The sequence below is a fragment of the Lycorma delicatula genome, chromosome 3, assembly GCF_047948215.1.
Source record: "Lycorma delicatula isolate Av1 chromosome 3, ASM4794821v1, whole genome shotgun sequence".
NCBI classification, from domain to species: Eukaryota; Metazoa; Arthropoda; class Insecta; order Hemiptera; family Fulgoridae; genus Lycorma; species Lycorma delicatula.
The window spans coordinates 190217869-190244640 of NC_134457.1; the positions used below are offsets into that span (position 1 = coordinate 190217869).

General features: G+C 31.5%; 1 protein-coding gene across 4 annotated transcripts in view; it reads right to left on the bottom strand.

Annotated features, from left to right (window-relative positions):
• Positions 1-26772, bottom strand: part of LOC142322302 (endoplasmic reticulum metallopeptidase 1-like) — a 66403-nt gene that overhangs the window by 7901 nt on the left and 31730 nt on the right. For all 4 annotated transcript variants that reach the window (XM_075361224.1, XM_075361223.1, XM_075361221.1 and 1 more), the window contains 3 exons: positions 24634-24818; positions 19282-19425; positions 2938-3143 (listed from right to left, as the gene is read on the bottom strand). In XM_075361224.1, the coding sequence (XP_075217339.1) occupies positions 2938-3143; positions 19282-19425; positions 24634-24818 (535 nt within the window). The remainder of the gene's footprint in view (positions 1-2937; positions 3144-19281; positions 19426-24633; positions 24819-26772) is intronic.

Below are 26772 nucleotides of genomic sequence, written 5' to 3' on the forward strand. Positions count from 1 at the left end.
AGGTTGTAAGATATCAGAGAACATAGATACATTGTTACCTAAGATATTTATTATGTCAGGCCGTAATTTAAACTTCTGATACAACGCAGTATAACAGACAGTCCACAAGATGTGGTCCACCGTTAGTTGGCAGTAGCAGCAAACACAAACAGGTGCATCAGTCTGAGTCATCACATATCCATGAGTGAGCCTAGTGCTCTATTCAGAAATGGCAAATAATACCTTCCTCACAACAGTTATTCTTACATAAAGAGCCCCATCCCGAGACACAGTGTTCTTAACTGGACAAAGTTTATTGTTGATGGGATTATTCCATTCAGTTTGCCCTTATCATGAATTACCCTCTTCAGAAAACAGACAAGATCATTCAAAACAACACGAAAGTGAAAGGAGGCTGCAAACAGACCTCTTTTGCCAGATGATCAGCACACTCATTACCAGAAATTCCAATATGACAGGATCCAACAGAAGCTTACAGTTGTGTTACACTGAGTCATTTAGAGATGACTCAGAATTGGCTGTGTATCACAAACAATAAGGTGTCTGGAATACATGTCACTAATCATATGCAATGATACTCTTGTGATTGCTTTTGCTGGATCTAGCCCCCTCATTTCTTTTTTAATACTATGCAAATCATCAACATAAACTTGTTATAAAATCTTGCAATGTTGGTAACTCGTATACCTTATTCGTGCTTCTTGATGATATCTTTAACTTCCACCATAATCATCTCCTTCCTACCACTATACTTCTTTACTTTTAACTTCATGGAAATTATTATTGCACAACAATCACTACTCTTCAACAAAAAATAAAATACTTTATACAAGCACATGCACACACACACAAGTGGTCACAACAAAATAGTAAACAGTATTTACTTGCAATTACATTGATTGTTCAAGTAAGGCACAGCATGGAGATGATTATCCACAATCTCACAGCACTAAGTTGTGATCATGTGATGCTCGACAGTACTACATACCACTCATACTAGAAGACATCACTTGTTTATAGGGTCAAAATTTATCAAATATCTTTGCTTATATTGCAGAACAATCTCAGAGTTATTGGCAATCTGTGGTTTTACCAATGTAATGTGGTTCAAAAACATTTTTTACAACTCTTTCTGTTAAAATGAATGCCTTAAATAAATTACACTCAAAAATTCAATAAAAACATAAAAGCACATGCTATCAGCTGATTTAAATTTGTTAATTTTTTTCTTTAAGTAACTTCCGATACTAGACCACATTGAAATGATGAGAGATGAGTTTTGTAGTGTGTGGAAAATACCAAGCCTGATCAAGATTCAAACCCACAAACTTCTGTAGAAAACACTCTAAGCAGTCAGTGGTTTACAGAAAATGATTTCATCAATATTAGTGTACATATGTTTTAATCACACAAATATCACAAAATTTGTTTTTCAAGGAAAGTCATTATGAGGTTAACCCTTCCTTCAACCCGGTATTTAAACTTTTAAAGCCCTACCCTACTGGCAGTAATTTAAATATCCAAGCAGCAGCTATGTTACAGTACTGAAAGTAAAAAATTATAGCTCCAAAACTATTACACCAATTTAAACCAAATTTTCAGGAATTACAGGACAAATATAAACCCTTCGGAAAAAATACTAAAACATTTTATTAACTACCTAAAAGTTGACTTGAGTGTGGTAAACTTGGAAACAGGCATCTACACAAAGTCCAACACTGCAGTCCTTGCACCAAAAAGGGGGTCTCTTTTCTTTTTCCAGTCCTTTTTATGCACACAACACATCTCTTGTAGGGTTTTACTTTCTTCTCAGTGGGTGAAATCCTTACTATGAGATGCCTTGCAGTAAGCCTCTTTGGTAGGGTTGTTTTAGAAGTTCTACCAGGTCCATGAGAAACTTCAACTTCTCCATGTGTTTCAATGAGTTCCTGTTTTAATTGAAGTCTGTAAATTAGGTGGCTGAATTTTTTACATTTTGTGATCCATTGTATATGATACATATTGTATACTTTTATTGTCACTACCACCATCACTGTGTTCAGAATTATCTTTATTTTTGTTGTGATTTTCCGGTACAAAATTTTCATCACTTTTGTCACCATCAAATTCACTGCCACTATCAAATACTCTAATATTACTGTCATACATCTCATCTAAACATTCAATAATTTTTTCCGATGTAATATTAAGCGATGTACTTGGCCTGGCCATGAACATTTATTCACTGCCAGATGCAACTGATTGAAAGAAGGGCATTCAACTTTGTAAAACAAAAAAGTATTTTATTAGCATGGAGGAGGAAGAAAAAAGCCTCATGATAACATGTACCAAGTTATACAAACAAACATCAACAGATGGCAGAGTTATGAAGTTTTAAAACAAGCACTGCATGCTGCGAGACTGTCACATCCACCCATCGACACATACAACTTAACACATGTATGACAGTCTCATGCTCCCGGCTTGAAGGGTTAATAAACTAATAAAATATACAAACTAATTTTTCTAACCTCTGCAAATTCATTTTATAAGCATGACATTAATACATGATAAACAGTGGGAAAATTAGCACTGAATGACATTCCTTAAATGCACAGAAATGTAGGTCACCCAGGTAAGAGACAAATTATTAAATCTGAACAGATCTAAATATATCTGACAGGTATAAGAATTTTAGAAACACTTAAGCGGTAAGAGCACTGGAGCTAAAAATTATAAATGGTAAATTTATAAATCTATACAATTCTCATATATTTCATTTCTACAAAAAAATATTTAAAAAAATTCTATGAGAAGGAAATTACCTCATTCATTTGAGGTATCTGAGGTTACTTGTTCTCAGATTTTCTGAGCCCGCTATAAATTTGAATAATCTTCAGATTCTTCATAAATATATTTAAATTTTCTTTAGAACATAAAATTAACATATTTTCATACCTTTCTGTATTAGCAATCCTAGAATAATACAATGGAACACCACAAAAAATATACTTCTTACAATCTTCATCAATATTTTTTACATTTTTAAACCACGAAATGGCATTATACGTTCTAGGAGCTCGACGATCAATATGCATTAACCACATGCCACCATCAGTTTTAATTTCATCACCTGTTCCATTGTAAAAACTGCGACCAGTATGCTATAATACATAATTTTAAAACAAGTTAAAATTAAATTATAACATGCTAATATTAAACAATTAAAATTTTATTTAAAATAAAAGATTTTTTTGTAAAAAAATATGAAAAAGAACAAAAAATTTAATGTTAAATAAAATAACAAAAACACCATAAAAATTTTTTTAAGGTATAGTGGTTTAAAACTGACAAAAAAAGGAGACGGAAATTATGTAAAATGTCTAATTTTTAAATATTTTCTACATCAAATTCTCATTCCTTAACCATCTAAAAGCATACAACAATCTTCAATTACACTATGTGATAAAAAATATGATCTTCCTTTCTACAAACAATATGATTGAAGATATAAGTGAAATTTACAATGATTAATTTAATCAAAGGAAAAGTAGTTAAACAAATGCTTTTTTAATAACCTATTTTTAATTATATTGACTACAAAGTAATCAGTATATGTTTTTTCTTCGGAGATAAGGGATCATATAATGAGTAAAATATAAAAATATGAATGAGACATTTTTACATAATTTTTTTTGTTTTTTTAAATTTTTAATCACTTTAACCACTGTATATTTTCTCATAAAGAACTTTGTTTCCTCGTAATCTTTCTTTTATAAAATCTATACAAAAAAGCGAATAACTTTTGCAATAGTCTCTGGTTTTGAGAACAAAACAAAAAGTAAAATATGTTAATTATTAAAATTGTTTCTGAAAATTTGTTTTTCTCTGAATACATTACTACAAAATGAAATAAATCAGAAAGGTCCATAAAATACTTACCAAATGCACCCCATTATATAATAATCTGCAAATTTTTAATTAACTTATTCTTGAAATCACTATGGTATCCTAAATTGCATATCATCTAAATAATTAATCAAATGATACAATCTCAATAATAACTAGGCAATCTTAGGATTCCTTAACAGTGTTCTTATCACATTTTCTGAACAAATCCTTTAATAGGTGTTTGTACTTTAGAAAGTAACCATAAGGAGATTAAGTTTACGAAGTCTACCCAGACAAACCTAAGATGCTGTCACACTTTTGTTTAACTACAACATACACTTCATCACTTTGGAAAGTAATTCAAATCACCTAATAATATATCTACTAAAGATTTTTTAACTATGCTGTCGACACTTTCAAAGAACCCTTTACCATCCTTAAATCCCAAAATTACTAACAGTTAGATTTTTGTATTACATTTACATACCTAAGGACTATTTAAAATTAAAATGTTTTCTGCTAAAACCCATTATTTAAGTTTGATCAGTATAAATTTTTACATTAAATTAAAGTAACCCAGATTTTTAGACAGAAACATTTATCAGAAAATTTGATGTATTAAGATGAACAACCTTTTTATACACAATGGTTTATACACATGGTTTAGGCTTAATCACGATTTTTATACACATGGTTTAGGCTTAATGCTAAGTGGAATGTAAGCATACACGATAAAAAGCATAAAATTACAGTAAAAATGAAAAAACTTATAACTATAATTGTAATGGACGGAACAGAGCACAACTCACAGTACTATAGAATCTAGAATTCTCAGTTAAGAAAAAAGCTTTGTTTTACATTTATATTTTAATGACTCCGGTGAAGTATAAAGTATAATGTAAATGTCTGCTCAAAAAGACAGAAAATGTCAATCTAGAGAAATAACTAAAGACCTAGAGTTTGATATACCAAAAATTCTAAAAAATATTAAAAGGAAGCAATTATGTTTTTCACAGCAGCAGCAAGTCCTACTGCATAAGTTTTCAATTTGAAATCCTGATTTTTGGAAGTGCTGAGAAATGTAGATAGTAGCAAGCACATTTCAGATGTGACTCTGAAACACATTCCAGTTGCAGTAAGGCAGGTTTAAAAAATTAACAAAAATGGGAAATCAAGACAAGAATATAGTTTACATTTTTTTACAGGAAAAAAATAAATGCTTTATAGTTCACCAAAACTAGAGAATCATATGATCTGGAATTTTATTTACCATTACTGGTATAAAAAAAAAACGAGTACGTCAGTGCGTGGATACTCGATGGAAGCGAAGCTTCTTACACAGTATTACATAGATTATTAAAATAACATATACACAATAAGCACAAATAATAAAATTTGTATATTTATAATTCATTATTAGATAAAGATTATGAAGCATACAGATTCCTCACAGAAGCTCAACCATATCTAGGTAAAGATGAAATTTTGTTTACAATAAGTCGGTTGGAAATAGTAATAGTCATGATTTAGAAAAAAATAAATAAACAGGAATAGAAAGAATTACACTACTCCTCTTCAACATTGTATAATACAAATTATGTATCGGTTATTTAAATAAAAATAGCAAAATATGAGTGCCATCAAAAACAGTTTACAAAAGAGTAAGAGTATAATTCTTTGAACATGATTCTTGATTGAACTGTGTTACCAGCTAGCGTGTGACACTATTTCATGACGCTAATTTTTTCTCAGTTGACTCCTCATCCCGAAGCCTGCATTAAGAAGCTTTGTTTCAAAAATCTTTCAACAACTATAAAAAAATTCTGCTTGAGTAAATCATAAATAAATTAGGTTACTCAATTTACATACTAAACATGTTATTTCACCAGCTCAAGTTCAATCCTAGCATTACATTAAATTTGGCTTTTTGATCATGGTAAACTCCATGCCAGGTAACTAACTTTACAATGGGGAAAATTACATCAAATGTCACTTTGGTGACGGGTGACTTGCTACAAAATACAAGTAATTGGACTGTCTGGCCCGAGGCCAGTGTGAGCGATCATATGCTTATAACCTATCAGGTCATTTACGGAGGCAGTCTAAGTGCTCCAATTTGGGTGGCTATAACCTAAGGGGGCTGGATTGGGACAGGCTGTTGCATAAGTGCGTAGCTGCCTTGCAGGTGTTGGAATGATGCATGGAGCACAGGGAGGAGGTGGAATTGATGGCTGAACAATTCAGCCAGGCTATCAAAACTGGCTGTGATAGGGTCCTATGGCAGCCTTGGCCAATGGATGGACCCTTAGGTAGTGACCGGTCTGCTGATTGGAGAGTGCTGGGAGCCGTCATGACCGCTGCTTCTGGGGAGCCATCTGTTAAATGCAGGTGGAAACCTGGAAAAAGTGGTGGTCCTCTGACCTTAGTGTGCTGCACACAAGAGTTAGGTCCATTAGGAGAAGATACCAGCATCGCCCCCTAACGAGGATCATCGTTGATGACGTGCACACTGAGGGTCTGTGAATCTACCAGCATGCCCATAATGAGTATGTTCATGCAATCAAGGAAGCCAGATTAAAGTTAAGGCAAGACTCCATAGGCGAGTTGCAGTGCAACCCCTGGCAACTCGCAAAATCATGTTACCGACCAAAGCTATTGCACGTGCTGTCCAGCGTTTGAGGCGGATTTGGTGGTCATAATCACATTTTAACATCTGTGGCAACTTACAAAGTGCTCCTGAATACTCTGTTTCCAGATGCTTTGGAGGGTGAAACAGAGGGTTTCCAGATGCTCTGGAAGGTGTTAGGGCGGGGGCTATCTACATTGGATCTAAATTTCATTCAGTTGCCCATCACCTGTCTGTGGAAGAGGCTACAGAGCCTCATGATGGAAGCATGGTAGCTGGAATGGACACCACGACTAAGGGAAGATCTTTGTATAAGTTTTTTACAGGATCTGGGGGGATGGTATGCCTCGAGCTCGTTTTTAAGGGAAATGGGTGCCCAGGTGCTCACCAACCACGTTAATTTAAACCAATAACTGTTTTGGTTCTGCCTGACAGCTGATGAGCTGTGTGTTCAAATGAACACCTACTGTTTGACTGCCCTGCTCATGACAGGGGGGGGGGGCAGAGACCACCCTGGAACTTAGAGGTCAAGAGGAAGATTGGCTACTCACAAGCAATGAGTCAATGTGGTGAGGGTCGGACTGTATGGGAGTTCCTTGATGCAGTTGCTTTGTTCAACCGACATCAGTAGTTTACCTAAGGGAAAATACTCCTACCAAACTGCTGTGGGAAGCTAACCTAGAGATATATATGGGTGACCATCAGCCAATTAAGGCTCCAGGCACTTTAATATGGCGGACAGGTACTTGCTGGCATTTAGCGACCTAGGCATGGCAACGAATTGTAGTCTAGATGAAATAAACTTTAATTTATGAATGTCATAAATATTTTTAGTAGTTGACGGTGTACCTACCGATTTTAGCAAATATATGACAAGTGGGCAGTTGCGACACGTAAGCCGGTGGTGTATGACAATGTGCTTAGTCTGCTCATGCTGTTAGGTAAGCACTAGAAGCTATTTAGGATACTGGTCGCTAAACTGTACGAAGCTCAGTTGCTGTTTGTGGTACAGACATTTGGTCTTATGCTTTAAGGCAACTAAATAGAGTAGTGGCGGGAGAAATACCAAAAACCAAATTAGATTTGGCTTATACCACCAAACAAAACAGCATAACCATACATATAATAAACAAGCCAATACCTAATATTATTAGTACAGTAATTCTCAAATATTTCTAACAAACATTCATAAATTAAAAGCTACTATTCTCAAAACTTATTTTCATAAATTATACAAATGTTTCAGAAACCAATCAATGTAAAATTAACAATAAGAACGATATACTTAGTTTTATTAAAACTGCAATGAGCTATTCACTAACAAAATAGATAAAAAAAATATTATATCAATATTAATAAAAAATGTTATAGAATCTTTTTTATAAACTTAGACAGAATTATTTCACTTAAATAAAATAGAAAATTGAGACTTCTTTGTTCTCTACAATGAAATTTTTTCTTCATAATTTTACAAATTTGTTTACCAATTACTATTCATTTTTTAATAAAAAGAAATAATTAAATTACATGAAAATAAAATTGTAGTACAAGGTTATGAGGTTTTACAACAATAAGTAATAAAATATACATTTAAGAGTCCTTGTTAAGATAAAATAAAATAAAAGTTAGATTATATAAAACTGCAATTATTAAAAACTTTCAAACAATAAATTGGATTTAATCAATGAAGTCACTGTCAACTTCATCATTATTACTATTCATACCAAAGTTTTTAGTAAATAAAATGGTATTTCTGCTAGTGCTTACCCAAGAATTAGAACTTTCAGTAATAACTAACTGAATGATAATACAAATGCGACATTGGAGGAGTGAATTTCAATAAATCTACCATGTCCTTTTTCTATTTCATGAAACTTGATGTTAGTCTATAGTATAATTTCTGTTTGGTACATTTGAAAACCTACTTGGTGGTGGTAACCAACTTGTTGAGATTCTTTCTTTTTCTATCTAGCCATTGGAACCACTGTAAGGTATTACTTACAGAGGATGAATAAAAATTATATGTATGAATATAAATGTAATGTAGTCTTGTACAGTTTCTGGTCAATCATTTCTGAGATAAGTTAATTGAAACCCAACCCCCAAAGAACACAGGTATCCATGATTGAGTATTCAAATCCATATAAAAGTAACTGTCTTTACTAGGAATAGAACACTTGATGGGACTACTTGATATAGTTACTGAAAACAGTATCTCTTTATCTAACTATATTTAAGAAGTATTTTATCAAGCTGCCCTTTATAATAATGAAATCACTGAATTTTTAATTGGTTCACCAGTACTCCATCCTTATAAATCTTTCTATGAATAATAACAGCTTCAAGAGATTTGGTCAAAAAAAAAATTCAATATTTGTACCTTTAAATGGCTTACTCTTCTCACAATTTTATACTATCTCCTAGTCAAAAAAGTATTGCCACTTGTAAATCTTGGTCTTTCTATAATGGCAGTCACTGTTGTTGGGAAAAAACAGCTGTGGCCGGAAACAAGAAATTTAGTCTATAGTTTGAGGAAACATTGTACTGTCACTCATTAGCTGTAACTAAAGTAAACTGATCTTTATATTTCTATTTTGGTCAACACAATTATTTAAGTGCATTTAACTATTTAAATCCTATCTAAGATATCTTCTAATGGGTTTCTCTACAAGAGCATAATGACTTTTATAGCACAAAATGTGTTTGCCTAAAATGTCTAGTTTATTTCCTTGACATCTGTGGCCTCTGCTATAGACGGTGGTGTAACATTAGATTCACTGCAGCATTTGTAAACACTAGCATTATTGATTTGAAATGTTTCAAAAAGATTTTTTTAAGTACTTGAACAGAATATTTATTACTACTAAAAAAATATTTGCAAGTTTATCACTCTTTTGATGAATCTTGAATTTGCCACTGTTTAACTTCTGTACTTGGCACAACTCCAGCAGATAAATATTCCTTTCTTTTTACTGTTTAGCCTTCAATAACAACAGTTTTTAGATAATACTTCAGAGGATTAATGAGGATGATATGTATGAGTGTAAATTAAGTGTGGTCTTGTACATTCTCAGTTCGACCAATCCTGAGATGTGTGGTTATTTGGCTGAATATTATCTGCCAAGCAATAAATGAGCAAAACAATTTTTTCCTCTCTTCTTAAATTCTTTAAAAAACAAGAGTTTTTAAAAAATGTTGATTTTATTATTTTTCTACTTCTGCTTGCCTAAGATTCACCTCTGTTTCGCTTTAGTTAGGTTTAATTCTTTTCCATTAACCTGGATTCCTTAACTGTTTCCTACATCACACTTTTTTTCATTTGGATTATCTGTATTGGCATTTATTTCATTTTAATTTTCTATATGAATATTTATTTATTCAGATTTTCTGCATCTTTGACAGTGGGAGTATAATTACTTGTGTTCATGGGTAGTTGTTTATTTCCATCTGTAACAAGGAGTAGGTCAATGTCCCTAGTTACCTTGTTTTATATGCTGGGTTACTAAAATATTTTCTTTTATGTGTATTGATTAAAGGATATGATCTTAAAAAACACTACACCAAGTAACCCAACATCAGGAAAGATGAAATCATACACAGATGCTCATCTTTTACCGAATTCTATGACTTAATTTTCTCACCAAACACTACAATCTTCCCCCTCCCAAAAACAGTAATATAAAATACATCTATGATTACACAAATTTTGTTTTTCCTTATGACCTTTTCCTTTTTACTGTTATAATTTCAATCATAATATTTTTTAAATATGATTAAAAACTTAATTTTTAAAATGATTTTATATTATTTATAATAGTAACCAATAAAATAAAATATAGTAACTGTTCACAGCTTTGCTAAAATATATATAGAGAATTATAAACAAAATGTTCATCAACCAACAATTAACTAAATATAGTTAATATCCACTTAGATATAGTAAGAGCTGATCTCAAGTTTATCATATTAGTAATATGACCTCTCCATATCATATTTAAAATCTCTGTCAATGTACTCTACTGTATGCAGAGTGTTCTTGCATAAGCCTTCATAAGTGCAGGAGTAAGACATAAAAACATGATTCTCAGGATGATGCAAGTATAAACAATAAGCACTAAGGTTGTATTGTAAATGATCAGAAAAATAGATTGTTTCTGCAATATACAATTAGGCAAAAAAGTTTGAATTGTTGGATCAACTGAGATGTTTGGAAAAATATTTCTTAAAAATAGATTACAATATTAATTTGGAAAAACCTGAATGTAAAATTTTCTGAAATTGCAAATAAAAAATATTCCTGCACAAAATATTAACTTTTAGATGCATTAGATTTTGAAAGTTTTACAATACAAATGTTAATACCTAGAATTGTTGAATTAAGAAAATAATTTTAATTAATGAATATATGTTTTATACTATAAATATGGAAAATACTACAAAAGACATTTCCACTGAATTATTGTGTTAACTAAACACTCTACTTCTAGGTTCTGTGGAAGAGTTGAAATCCTTGATTTAAACAGTAAAAACTACTCCAAAAGACAAAAAGCTGGAGAAGAATGGAGAAAAGCAGAGGAAGAAGGACAGAAAGCTGATGAAGAAATGAAAGGAGTGAAGGATTGCCCAGATAGAGAAGAATATTGAACATTTACATTAGGTCATAGCTCTAAACACGATAATGTGATCCATATGACCCTGTGACCCATCCCATGTAACCCTGCTGAACACCATCTTTTAAAATGATATTTTAAAAGCTAGTAGAGAATGGTATTTAATGCATCGTCAATGAGATAAATGGAGGAAGACAATGAATGCAGGTTATTCAGTCAAGGAATGTGGACAATAAAATAGTAGAAAGAAATTCCCATGAAGTAGACGTTGGGAAAAAAATATTGAAAAGAAAATGTCACAACCTTACTTTAAATGATAACTTAACAAAATTTAAAAAACTCAATTGGCATATAGGATAAGGATGGATTGTTGGATCAGTGGGGAGGCAAGAGGAATAGCAACTCTAACTGATGCACATAATATGCATCATACACATACTGTGTATGGTGCTGTATGATGTTTGTCATTCAGTGACAAGCAGTTGACACTGTCATACTCCTCTTATGATATATATATATATATATATATATATATATATATATAATATTACTACTATTATGACAATATATATGTCATAATAGTTTAATATTGTTTCCAATACCTTCCAAACAATAATAGAAAACATATGTTACTATTGGAGAACTTGTCAGCCTGTGAAATGTCATAAATGAAAGTTTCTAAAGCTTTGTATCAGTCAATTAATGTTCACCTAAAAACTAAACAAGTATGACATTATAGTAAAATTTGTAGTACAGTTGCTAAACAAGAAATAAAAAGCATAATGTTAACCAGTTGGGAACTTTTGGATAAATAAAAAAAATAGAAATTTTTTTAAAATGTTATAACAGATGATTAAACATGGGAGTACAGTTATGACAGAAACTAGAATACAGTCATAGCACAAGTGGGAAAATCATCACTTCAACTAAAAAATAGTTCAACAAAGTCACTTCAAGACCAAAGCCATCCTGCCTTCATGTTCATCGATTCAACAGATAAATAAGACTTATTTAATAGTAGTGCAGAGTTTGTGATAAGCAATGAGAAAGAAATACCTTAAGGCATGAGACAGCAATTAATGGGTGTTTTATGTACTCATTTACTGTTCCTTATTAATGAGTTTTAGGCAAAATGCACTACAATTGTTATTCCTTGACCCTCCTACTCCAAAATTTGCTCCTACAACTTTCCTTTTAAATTAAAATCAAAGGCTATCATTTTAAAAATAATCCAAGAGATTAAAGAAAATTGCTCAAGACAAGTTGAAATTGTTCTTAAACTCAAAAATAATCCCAGGAAGCCTGTAAAAAAAAATTCTGGGAGAAGAACAGTGGGCAACCTTCTGCCCACACAGAAGTTGTTTTCCTGTAGTTTTTCTGAAGGAGTTTTTTTTTCTTAAAAACAATAGAAAATGACAAAGATTGGAGTATGTGCAAAAGATAACTGATAATACAGTATGTAGGTTGAGATTAAAAAATTATTATAGAACATAGAGAGAATAGCACTAAACAAGGTTAAATAATGACCTAAATGAAGATGTTTAGTGTTGCTTACAGAAACAGCTGACAACAAATTTGTAATACTTTCCTAGCACTGGTTATTTATTCTTATGTGGTGGAAAAGTAATTATATGTGAAAAAAGATACCTAAGATTTCTTTTTTGGAATGGGGAAAGTTTATGATAAAGTTTTATTGTAAAATTATCATTATATGTTTAAATTAACCAAAAAAGTTTTTAAAATCAATATTGTTTTTATTTTTTCTACTCCCCCACCTTCAAAATTACCTTCCAAAAAATAAATTTTATTTTCTATGACCCATGGAAGAAACTAAAAAAGATTCTACCAAAAATTTACAATCAATAAAAAGTTACCCAAGATTTCTTTTTATATGGTGGGGGGGGGGGTGAATTATGATCAAATTTTATTGTAATATTATTACTAGAAATGTATTATTTAAACTTTTAAAAATACTACTAAAGGTTTAAATAAACCAAATAGAATTTCAGAATATTGATATTTGTAAACTTTGATAGATTCCCCCACCCCTAATACTGTCCCCAAAGTAGTTTTTTTGGAGGGGGGGGGGGTCGCATGCACTATTACTATGCTTAGGAAGAAATTAAAAAAAATTGGTTAAAAATTATCCACTGAATAAAAAAAAGCTTTTTTCAATTTTCAGAGGAGAAGTTTTAGGACAAATTTAATTTAAAAATGGCAAGGTAAGCGTGCATGCATGTAATATAATAGCTTAATATAAAGTGGGATTGTTTGTAAAATTTAGAAAAACTGACCCCCAAAAATCCCCCCTGTAGATATTGGCCCCAAAATTTTACCAAAAAATTGCCTCATACACAAATCTGTACAAAATTTCATGAAAATTGGTTTATCCAGTCAAAAGTTATTGAGCTTCAAACATGCTAACAAACATATGTACATACGAATATGTACTACTCCTCTTTTGTTTTTGTTTTCTGGAGTCCTGTTGATGATGAAAAATACAAGAAAAAACCTGTACCACATTTGTTGACTGGTTACTACACTTTCCTTCTTGCAGCATGGTTCTAAGCTAAGATGCCAGTAAAGTAAAAACATTACTGATTAAAATTAAATTAAGTATATAAAAATGACAATGAAACTTCTTTTTAAGTCTTAAATAAAATCATTTGTGTTAAAAATAAAAAAAAATAAATTTTATACATTAATTTTTTACTATTTATACTAAAATTAGTGATACTAATATCTCAGTAAAATTTGACAATTTTGAAAACATAATGAATAAAATTTTATATATAAAAACATACATATGTAGGCAGCATTCAACTGCCTACATAAAAATGATTGATTCAATCAGTGTGCTAAATGAAATGTTAAGTCTGTTGCATAGTTCACTCATAATTTTTTGCAGCATCACTACAGGAATCAATTAATTTCTAATTGAATTTAATGTTTCCCAAATATATGAATTTATGAACACCTCCAGAGAAAATACAATGTATGCTAAACATCAGGTGGCCTGGCTGGCCACATCATGATTCCATTAACAGGAGATAATATAATTAGAAAAGCAAACTAAAAATACCGGCAAAAAACTAAAAACCAAAAATGGTTTTCATACATTTATCCATGTTTCGTAGATTAGTAACTTGAATTTTCTAGGGATGAATATTTATTTGAACTGTACAAATCTTAATTTCAGATAGCCTGAGTTATGCAGCATGGCATAGACAATTTTCAATGACACAACATTCTTGGGTATATGTATTGTTTTTAAATTTCCACATTTCTTTTGTAGTGGAAAAAAATTATTTTTAATACAATGGCTTAAAAATTTTGAATTCAAATTCTGAATGCACACATTGATGGATTGTAATGAATACTGAACTGTCTTTGAAATTCATACTGAGCAATCAAAATTTCATCACCCATTTTATAAATAAAATTAGCTAAAGCACACTCCATTGACCATAACTTCAGTGCAACTACAACATCGTACTTATTAGGACACTGAAAAATAAAAATAATATTCAAAAAAGATGATGTATGTGTGTTCAGGAATAAAATGCTGTGTTATTAGATACGAGGGTAGATCCAAAAATAAGATTCCCATCAATTTTAAAATAGAAAACATTGTTTATTCTCATAGAAATTTATATCGTTGAAAAGTAGAAACTTTGCTCTATTTTTCTACACAATCACCAAGTTTTTCTACACATTTTTGTAGACGGTGCTCCAATTTCTGTATCCCAATGTCGTAGAACTCCGCCGCCAACCCACTAAGGAAGCGTTTCACCTCTTCTTTGACTTCATCGTTGCTCCGGAAGTGTTGGTCACTCAAGTGTTCCTTTAACTTGGGGAACAAGTGATAATCACTAGGCGCAAGGTCTGGACTGTAAGGTGGGTGGGGCATGACAGTCCTCCTAAAGTGTGTCAAAAGTTCCTGGGTGTTAAAGTTCCTGTGGTCAGGCGTTGTCATGAAGTAGCATTACACCAGCTGTCAGTCCTCGCCAGCAGTTCTGGATAGCTCGCCTGAATTTTCATAGTGTTGATTGTTGTCCCACGTTCCATGAAATCGATCAGCAGTATCCCCTTACGATCCCAAAAAACACTGGCCATGACTGGTGACCCTGAGTGATGCCACTGTTTGGATTTTTGTTTCATTTCGGGAGTGAAATGAAACATCTATGTTTCATCTCCCATAATAATGGAGTCCAACAATCCTTCCTGACAATCTTCTTGACAATTTTGTAGAAACTGGCGAGCACAGTCAAGGCATTTCTCCTTGTGTTCTGATGTCAATAGCCGCAGTACCCATCGAGCACAACACTTGTGATACCCCAATTTTTCAGTCAAAGCTCTTTCCACTGTACCATAAGAACTCCCAGGAATCCAAGCAACAAGTTCAAGGACGGTGATCCTCCTGTTTTGAAGCACTTCGTGTTGGACCATCTCGATAACTGCCTCCGAAACTGATGGTCTTCCACTCCATTCTTCATCGTGAACTTTCTTCCGACCGGCACTAAACTCCCTGCCTCCCTCCACCACTTTTGGATGTGTTGAATGGACACAAACTAGAAACTAGTGACTAGAAATTTTTATTGTTTTTATTGGTAAATTAACAAAATTATTTTATTCCGAACGTAAAAAAGTGTATTTTCCAACAAAATGTTTTTGTCTTTTACCCAGTTTTTCTTAAACCCTAAATGAGATAGAGGTCTGGAACAACTTTTATTCAATTTCTTAGATCAAAAACTATAAGAAAGCTCCAAATTTACCCCTCAATTTATAACCCAAGAATTTTAGTATGTTTAATTTCACAGAGGAAGCTGAAAGCAGGACAAAATGTTTGATGAACCAAAACTCACTAATGAACTGTTTTTTGGCCTATGCTTATATGAACTCTTTTTTTTATTTTTGGCTATACAATCATCTCCCAAGAGATTTCCATGCTATTCTCTTTCCATGCTATTTGGAATCACCTGTATAAAGAAACATATTATCGCTATAAATATTACTGCTCTACTTTGTCAAAAAACAATAAACAGGAGATTGAGTAGAAGACTAAAAAGAACAATTGAAGAGAAATACAGATTTAAAAGTGGAGGGAAGAACAACAGATGCAATTGCTCACCTCCATGATGGAGTAATAGCATCTCAGCCTTTCATCTAGAGGTCCTGGATTCAAATCTCAATCAGGCGTGGCATTTTTAATACGCTACAAAATTTCCATTTCATATTCCCATTCACAAACTTCCATTTTACGATGAATTAAAAAAATATTATTGAAGAAAATATGGAATAAACTGGAGAGAAAAAAAAAGATTTATGAAAGACTTCAACCTGAAGTATAGAAATAAAGAAAAGTGAAGAGGATGGGAGTCAGGTAAGGGTGTTGATTGTTATAGACTCTTACTAGAACTGTACTTTACTTCTGATATAGCAACTGTTAAAGAGATCGCTTTGTACCACTATTTTTGTATGTAGGCAAATTATAAGTTTTCTTTATAGTGAGCAATATTTATACTACTCTAGACATAATACATTTTACATCTGTTAAGAAACTGATATAAATTTGTTTTACATGTATGTTATGGTGTTAGCTCTGAAAAAAATAATTTAAAATTAGTTAACCCTTAAGGGGTTTAGGTTAAGGGTTTCATTTTTTTTAATTTGTGCCAGTAATCTAATTTTTGTGTTAAAAAAGGTCAGTATAAATCCAAAGTGACTTAAGAGGTAAAAGAATTCATTATCATGAATTATATGAATAAAATCTTATCAAAATTATACTAACAAGATGTAACACTACAATTGACTGTAACTTAGAATGTCAGCTATTTCTTTAATTTAATACTTCCAATTAGCCAAACATCTTGAAAAAAGATTTTGTCATTTATTCTAACTTTAATAAATAACTAGCCACATTGATCAGAATATGTTAAAATATTCTAATTTTATCAATTATTCTCTATTTCATATCAGTTCCTGTTTTATAATCATAAATTGTAATTATTAAATTAAAATTGAATATGAGAATCGGGCCACTGCCCAAATACCTACTAGTCAGATGCAACCTTTTATTCCCCCCACACCCATAGTATTGTCTATCCATACCTAAAATGTTATTTGCCAAAAATTAAATTGTAACCCAGAAGTTTAGATACTATATGTTTAGGCTGTAGTACCCAATTTCAAAAATAATATTTAAGCATATGTCCTATAACATAACATTTTCAGTCTTTCATAAGACAAGTTTTTGTTTGGCAAGTTAGAAGGAAATACTAAAAATGAGATAATCATCCGATAACTGATTATAAAAATATCATAACCACCTAATTCTTTTTTACCAAAACACCAATAAAAAAATAAGTATTAAACATATCCCTAAAAATTTTAATTAAAACTAATCGTACAGTATAATAGTCTGTCATAGTCATTAATGTTTGAATACACACAAATTATGTGTATTGAAATTCATAAAAAAAATTATTTTCTTGTTTTATGTAAACTTTTAAAATTAAGGTAAAAACACTAAATACTCCACAGTAAATTAAGTGAATAACAACATTAATAAGTTTATTACACATGAAATCATGATCACCTACTAACTTAAAAAATAATATATTAAGTATTTCAATATGTGAATATATTTAATTAAAAATTTAATATGGTTTTAAAATCAGCTTAATTATTCCATTTGTAAAGGTCAAAAGAAATGTAACAAGTTTGTTTTCTATGGAGTATATGTTTGGTCTTGTTTAGGTTTATCATTTACAGAATAGTGTCGAGAAAAATTATCAAATTCCACACTCTTCAGAATTTTTTATAAATTTTTGAGTATGTAGTAATTATCTGCAGATCTGGATTGCAGAGTCTGAACACCCAGTTGTCCTGGTTTGTTAGATATGGCTGAGGCATTACAAAGGATGGCATGAATGAGATCATAGCATAAAAAAGATTGTTAATGATGAGTATTGAAAAATACATAAAAACAAATACTGCGAAAATGAAGAATGAGTATTGAAAGATAATGTGTGTTAAACATAAAAACAAGAAAAATTAAAAAAAACAACTGTGACAAAGCCATTCGTTTCTTACTATCTCCAACATCCTGTGGTGATACATTATTCCCTCTACTGTACTATTAGCAGTTCAACATTACTTCTGACACCCCAGGTTTAACTATTACGCATCTATGTGTTCATGCTTTCCAAACTTTGATAAATTATAGCTTTCACTGCAGTACTTAAGTCAATTTTGAATTTTTACTAATTTACACTGATAAGCATCTGAACCATACATATCTTAACATAAACTATCAGAGACCCAGTTTTACTCAATAAGCATGTCAGTCTTTGGTTGGACTATGAGAGTCAGCATAGCAGCAAACCAATGACCCAACAGTGTCTCTCCATGACATAACAGATGAAGGGCACTGAAACTAGTGGAGATGATCAACTAATGAATAAACCCTCAGAAGAGTAAGCCTCTCATAAGATTAGATAGTTTACTGTTTTGAAGATGATTGTTCAAAGAATATACAGATACATCCAAAGATTTGTCTTTAAAACTGTTAGCCAGGTGGACCATTTTCATTCATCTACTCATACTGAATTCTCTAAAATGAACAACTATGCATGAAATTATTGACTTGCTGCATACATTTGATCAAGGAAAAGTTACAGTTAAGTCTTTAGACACTTTAAAAACAATTGAAATTTAAAATAACTCTCAAAAATAAAAACCTGTTGAGAACTCTGTAAAACATAAAATAGTATTTTTATAGCACTGCTACTGACAGACAAAATAGGGAGAGATTACTTGATTGTTGCGCAACTATTACTGCTACAAGGTCAAGCATTACCTATTGCCCACAAAAAAAGTAAATTTCCCACTTCAGAGGATTAATGAATACAGGCTTACATAATGTTTTCCTCATTCTGTATATATGAAATAAAACAAAAATTCTATAGTAAATAATAAAATTCTCATTCATCCTTCAAATTATGAATATCAGTACAACCATCACTTTATCTTCCAACATCGCTTCACACATTTAATACCCACACAATTTAAATAAATAAAACACGATTTATAACATGATTTCCAATAAGAACTATAAGTAGTGCACTTTAAATAATAAATAATCTCTAAATAATGTCAAGAAAAAATACATACTAACACCACCAGCCTCTGAGGTGTATTCTCGGCAAATGGAAAACCAAATGGCGTAATTATAACCAGTAATAATGTTACAGCATTTATAGCCAGAAGTCCATAGATTAACCTCCAAGGTTTCCAGACCAAAAGAATAACTGGTGTCTGCCAACAAAATTGGATAAACAATATTTAATTAAAATATTTTATGATGATCCTTTCCTTTAAAATAAATATATAATATCCACTAACATTTTCATTTTTCCATAATATCACTACTAGATTTTTTTGTAATACCTCCTATCACCATGTGAACAAAATGTATAATGATAATTTGAACAGTTAATAAAACTCTTCAATACAAGAAACCTTTAAAGATTTTAATAAATGTTAATCCCTCCTTATTACAGGGGAATGTTCAAGCAATTTTCCTCAAAAGCAAGACTTCGATATTATAAAAGAGACTGGTTGCATTTATTGATGATACGTAAGAGTATATCAAATTATTTATTTTTTTTATAATTTTCATCAGATAACATTTAATAATCTTATGAAAAGTATCGTATATTATACGCACTGTTAAAGCAGTGTGTACTATAAAAGCAGTTATAAACATGATATATAAGTAAATAATCAAAGCAGATTTATAAAAGGTAATATTAGATTTATTTATAAACTTATTAATTGCTTATAATTCATTACTGTATAGCAACAGCTGTGAGAATGAATAACTCTGTTAGGCAAAAATTTAATTCCTATACTTACAACACAACCAAAAACAAAAAAAAAACCATAGTAATACAGCAAGAACTCCAATTAAAAGTTATAGATTAATATTTGGTCCAGAAACCACAAATGGTAAATTTGTGTAGTAAGGAAGGATTATTGTAACCAAAATGTCACATAAATAGAATACCTCTGATTCCTTTTCCTCAATCTTTCTAAATTTTATTTTTATCTGGAACAGTGTCAATTGTTTGCAGAACAAGCAATTAGGCACAAACAAGTATCTGAACAAGCAACTAATTGTTCAAACAATTATCTGAACAAATCTTTTTAAAACCATGAGTACCACTTATTTACTAACACAGATACTACACATTTTGGATTGTAGATGGAAACTGAAAATATTACTTCTAATATTACTAGTGAGTTTTCTATTGTTCGAGACAGTGCTGGAAGTCTTCTTCTGTGAGCTCTTTCATGATGTGTGCCACTTTTTCTTTCACAGCTTCAACGGTCTGAAATCGTGTTCCTTTTAATGCAGATCTGCATTACACCTTGCAGTCACAAGGTGCCAGGTCAAGCGAATAAGGCGGATGGTCTAACACTGGGATGTTATACTTGGCTAGACATGTCTTGACAGACAATGCAATGTAAGCCGGTACACTGTCCTGATGAAGAACCCATGACTTGTTCTTCCACAATTTAAGTCGTTTTTTCCTTATTTTTCCACAGAGTTGAGCAAGGACCTCAAGGTAGTAATGTTGATTAATAGTTTGACCTTCAAGAACCCAATGAAGGTACACAATCCCATGAATATAGAAAAAAAACAATCATCACTTTGAATTTTGATCATCTTCAACGTTTTCTTAGCCATCTTGGAAATGCTTAAACCACTCAAAACCCCACGCATATAAACATTCATTGTCATATACTTTTTTTAATAAAAGATAAGTTTCAGTAGAAACAGATGTTATCCAAATGAAGACCACAGCCAGACTTATATGTCTACAGAAACTGGAGTGACAACAACCAAAAGGGAAGGCTTCACACTACACAACTGTCAGTCGTACGAATTTGACGCATGCGCAGTTCTTCTGTAGCAGCATTAGTCTTTCTTTTCTCTTTTTTCTGTTTAGCCTCCAGAAATAACTATTCAGGTATTACTTCAGAGGATGAATGAAGATGATATCTATGAGCGTAAATTAAGTACAGTCTCAGTTCGACCATTCCTGAGATGTGTGTGTAATTGAAACCCAACCACCAAAAAACACCGGTATCCATGATCTAGTATTCAAATCTATATAAAAGTAACTGCCTTTACTAGGACTTGAACACCAGAACTCTTGACTTCCAAATCAGATGATTTGGGAAGACAAACCTGGTGGGTTGGCAGCATTAGTCTTGTTATTTAACACCCACGACCCCATACCTTGATAAATTAATTTTTTTTTATTTTAGGTAGCAATTTATTAATCACTAATTATGATAACTTCATGCTTTCACACTTTAATTATGTACATGGTATTTCAATAAACAGTAAAAAAGTCAACATAAATACAACACTGATTCAGTGAGTAATTTATTGTCAGAGATTAATGAATTGTAGTATTAATTTTTAAAACTATAAAAAATTATAATGTTGTACAAATAATGAACTGATAACAATGGACTAATTTTTAATTTGTTAATTAAAATAAAAATTTGTATGAAGAAAGACTTACAATAATGTAGGTGACCAAAAAAACACCTGCCTTTAGTTACTTGACATCATAATTACTCATTACATAAAATTTACAGACAAGTACCAGAAAAAAAGAACTGCAAACAAATAAATTAGTTGGTCATGCTTTGGACAGGTTTTTTCATTAATCATGAAATTATATAATCCATGAATAATAAACATTAAATAACTTTGGAGAGCAAATAAAATTATTGGAAAAAATCTCTTATCACTCATAACAGGTGTCAGTCAGTATGAAAATTGTTAGAACAGGGAGCTATCTGCTGTGTTTTTATTTACTTTTTTTATTAGTCTTTACATAAACTTACACCCAAAGGAAATAAAAGGTAGAAAAATTACAAAAATAAAAGCGTAATGTAAAACAATAAAATTCTAAATTAAATGGCCAATAACGTATGATTATTAAATTAAAAGAATATTTTAATATTATTAAAATACTCGTTTAAAATGTTAAAAAAGGCTTACTCACAAGAGGAGCATCCTCCATGCCTGTGGTACCTACCCATACATTTATGTAAACCACATATAGATCACCACTGCCCAATCCCATCCAACTCAGATATCCTGTTACATATCAGGCTGCCAAATTAGTAGTAGTTGTTGTAGTAAGTTGTAGTTTATGTTTACTTATACAAAATAACTTATAATGTTTACCACAAAAGTATAATTTATAATGATTTACAATTTCAGAGAAAACATCATGAATGCTGTGTTAACTTCACTTATGATTGCTTTACATCATCAGTTATAATAAACAAAGGAAAATTCACTTATTATAAAATTCCATTTTTTTTTATTCTTTCATACTTATAATAATGTAGAAAAAAACTGAAAAGAGCATACAGATCAGGCCTTATGAAATTTAAATGAATAAAAACACTGTTCAGTACTGATATGAATTTAATCATTAAATTTGGTGAAATTTTTCAATTTATCCCCAAATGAAGGATGATTGTTTTATTTTTGGATAATTTTAAATGTTGTTCAGAAAACTTAACAGATTTAGTATTGTCTCATTATTTTTATTAATTAATTTCATCTTTAGCTTGGAGTGTTAATGCCTCTTTTATGATTAAATTATTTTGTATTACTTTATTTTTTATTTTTTTGGTCCTTTGCTTATAAAATTTAAAAAAAATTTATCTTTGCGTTAGAATTTGGCTTTAAGTTTATAATACATGTAAATTTTTGTACAAATTTTTATTCCTAATGATTAATTATTAAATATTTTCAGTGCTTAGGTTTTTTTTCAAGGTCCGATCAGTTGCGAAATAAAAACTCATGCAAAAATCAGATGAACCTTTGCGCATATGTGTTGCACAGCGTCTCTAGTATGGCCTTCAATCACGCTGCGTCACTTCATTTAGTTCTGAACACACAGCTAGCATGTAAACATGGCTACAACAATAGCATCTCCCAGTGTGAAGTGTGTGTGGTAATTCAATTTCTTCAGGCTGAGGGGTGTAATGCAGCTGAAATTCATCAATGAATAAGTAATGTGTACAGTGAAACTTCAATGAGTGACAGCAAAGTCCGACAATGGTGCAGGAACTTTAAAGCAGGATGTACAGATGTTCATGATGCAGGCGGTCAGGGAAGGAAGCGAGTGTCAACCAATGATCTCGTTGAGCAAATGGATGAGGCAATTTGAGAAAATTGTCGGTTCACAATTTCTATATTGAGCAATTCGTTTCCTGAAATTTCAAGGTCAGCTCTCTACACCATTGTGAGTGAGAGACTTCAGTACCGCAAACTGTGCACAAGATGGGTTCCCAAGATGCTGTCCGACCATCACAAAACAATGAGAATGGACGCCTCCCTAATTTTTCTCCAGCACTACCACATTGAAGGAGAAGATTTTTTGTCTCAGGGGACGAGACATGGGTCCATTTCGAAACTGAAGAAACAAAAGAACAATCCAAACAGTGAATGCATTCTCATTCTCCCAGTAAACCAAAGAAGTTCAAGCGAACCTTCTCCAACAGAAAGTGTATGGCTACTGTGTTCTGGGACCGGAATGGAGTTCTCTTGGTGGAATTCATGGAACGTGGCACGACCATCACTGCAGCCTCATACTGCGTGACTCTTCAACGTCTATGAAGGGCAATTCAGAATAAGCGGAGAGGAATGTTGTCATCAGGCATTGTCTTTTTCCATGACAATGCTCGGCCGCACACTGCAGCTGTAACAAAGAAGCTCCTGCAGCGATCTCGTTGGGAAGTGTTTAATCACCCACCATACAGCCCGGACTTGGCTCCATCCAATTTTCACCTCTTTTCTCACATGCAACGCTGGCTAGGAGGACAACATTTTGCCACAGACATCGAGCTGCAGACCAGCGTAGAAACATGGCTAAAAACACAGGTAGCTCCATTCTATGACGAGGGTATTGGAAAGTTGGTACCACGCTACAAGAAATGTCTAAATCGGAGTGGCGACTATGTAGAGAAATAGCGTAACTATGTAAGTACTTGTTGCAAATAAAAAAATTTTTATTTTCACTGTGGTTTTAATTTTGTGACCGATCAGACCTTGAAAAAAATAACCCTAGTAAAAGCACTTTGGGTTCAACAGCATTTATTATGAAAGAATTTCACGTAAGTAAACTTACCCTGATAATAACTAGTCACGTGAAATTTATGCAGAAACTTTTAAATTTACACCAGTTATGTACTTACGTCTGTAATACACTTAAAATCAAACTTCAAACACGTAAGAGATTAATGAAATTGCAGTTACGTTAAAAATTCAGGGAAAAAAAATAAAACATGATAACACACATTTCAAACAGCATATGCTAAGATCGCTAAAATAATTTGTCTGGTAATCTGAAACTAAAGAATAACAATTTTCATATTGTACTTAAATTGAGCAAAAGAATGCAAAATCTTAATTCCTATACTTACAACGTAACCAAAAACAAGAGAACACAGTAATGCAGCAAGAATTCCAATCAAAAGTTCTGGATTAATGTTTGCTCCAGAACGTCCAGCAATAGGTATAAATAGTGCCATTGCAAGAATGTATAAGTAGACAAAGTACAGTGCTGGAATGATAGAACTCAGACAGTATCCGATAAGCCACTTAGTTACTGAAAAATAAATAAAAAAACAAATAGGCAATAAAAATGTATGCACTCAGTACTAAATAAGATATAAAAGTTCCCAGTAAATAATTAAAAATAAAATAATTCAAAGACAACTCCAATAGAATAAAGAGAATAAAATTTACAATGGTAACAACAAAATAAAAAATAGCAGAAAAACACCTTAAAGATCTTTAAGTATGAGGAACAGCTTTCTCAGATATCCTGCTGTTATAGAAACTAAAACTTATAATTCTATCATTGCATTTAATCATCTGAAAGTTTAGTACGTACATGTAATAAAATTGCAAAGAATAACATAGTATTAATCCAATTACATTATGAAGTATTACATCATGAAATGGACCTCAATGCATAAAATCTTCTTTTATAAATTACTTAAAAAACTACTCACTTTTAAAATACAAGGAAAAATACTTCTAGAATATTCTCTAAGAACTACGGCACAGTTCCTTCCTCAGCAGTACTTACTGAATCAGTATTCTAGATCAAACAAATGCAAGTGATTGGGAAAAGATTTCATCAATGAACCACATTTAAAAATATTAAAAAAAGTACATTGCCTATAAAAATTTATTTCATAAAAGCTAAAATTACATTTTGTCATGCTGGTCTAAAGTCAGGTGCAAGGATAGAAAAAATATTTGAAGCAAATGAAACAGTTATTGAAATAAGGATTCAAGTTTTATTGTACAATCTAATGAATAGATTTAAAGAGACTTAAATCAGAAACTTTAATTACTCGGAAGGGTGAAACATTAATTAACTAAACCCAGCATAACAGAATAGGCACATATGGTTTCTCCAAGCAAATTTTTCTATCATTAACTCATCAGTCTGGTAAATAGTTGCCATTATTAAGAAAAGGTTTTCAATGACATTGCAGAACTAATTCAAATAGAGTTAAAAATTGACTTCCAATTTACTGATATAATTTATTTATTAGGAAAATATTAATAACTAATACCTCTTAAAAATAATTTAATATGTTATAACACTAACATATCTTTAAAATATTAAACCCGACATTGGAACAAAGATTATCAAGTTAAAATTGGCAGTATAGTCTGTTTTGGGACAATTAAATTAAAAAATAAATAATGTTTATTAACAATTAATTTTAGAACTTCATTTCAACAAACTTCTAAATTTCAAAGAACCGACAGAACTCCTAAACTTCAACAACACCACCAGAAAACATCTACCATCTCACAATAAAAGAAGTCTACCAAGCACTGGGTGAGATGAAGAATTACAAAGCAGCAGAAGAAGATCAGATTTTTGTAGAAATCTGGAAATACAACTTACGTACAACTTATGTGATTTTTTTAATTAATTTTGATGAAGTATTTATTGAAGTTTATAGAAAATACACAGATTTGTCCATACATTACACAAAAAAAAAACTCTACATAGTTTTTGTTTAAATATTAATATGGCTATTAATTTTAAAAAATATACAGTATTTTATTAACAAACAAAATCAGAAATAGTTAAAATAAATCCCTACATTAATGCCTATCAAATGGCATGAAATTGATATTCTCTCTTCTGTGAGTGACAAACCTAAAAATATCTGATGATATAAAATTTGACACTGTAGAAAGAACAGCATTTCCCATAATGTGAATTTGCCCATTGGCTGAGTATAGGAAAGAATGCCATTCATGTTAAACAACATAATCAAATAAAGTCCAGTCAGTCTTTGTTATATTTCCTGATTAACTATGCAGTCGTTTGTGCACAATTTACAACTTCACTCCTAAACTTCTGCAAACATTCCTACCTGTTAGCCCTGTCTAATTTATACAACATGATGCTTTCAGATAAAGTAAATAAAAAGTACAGAACCCACTAAGAATACTGCTGAGCTCTGTATGTATTAAAAGTACCAATCATCAGATTATACAAATCAATATAGTGCATGCATCTGTTTGAG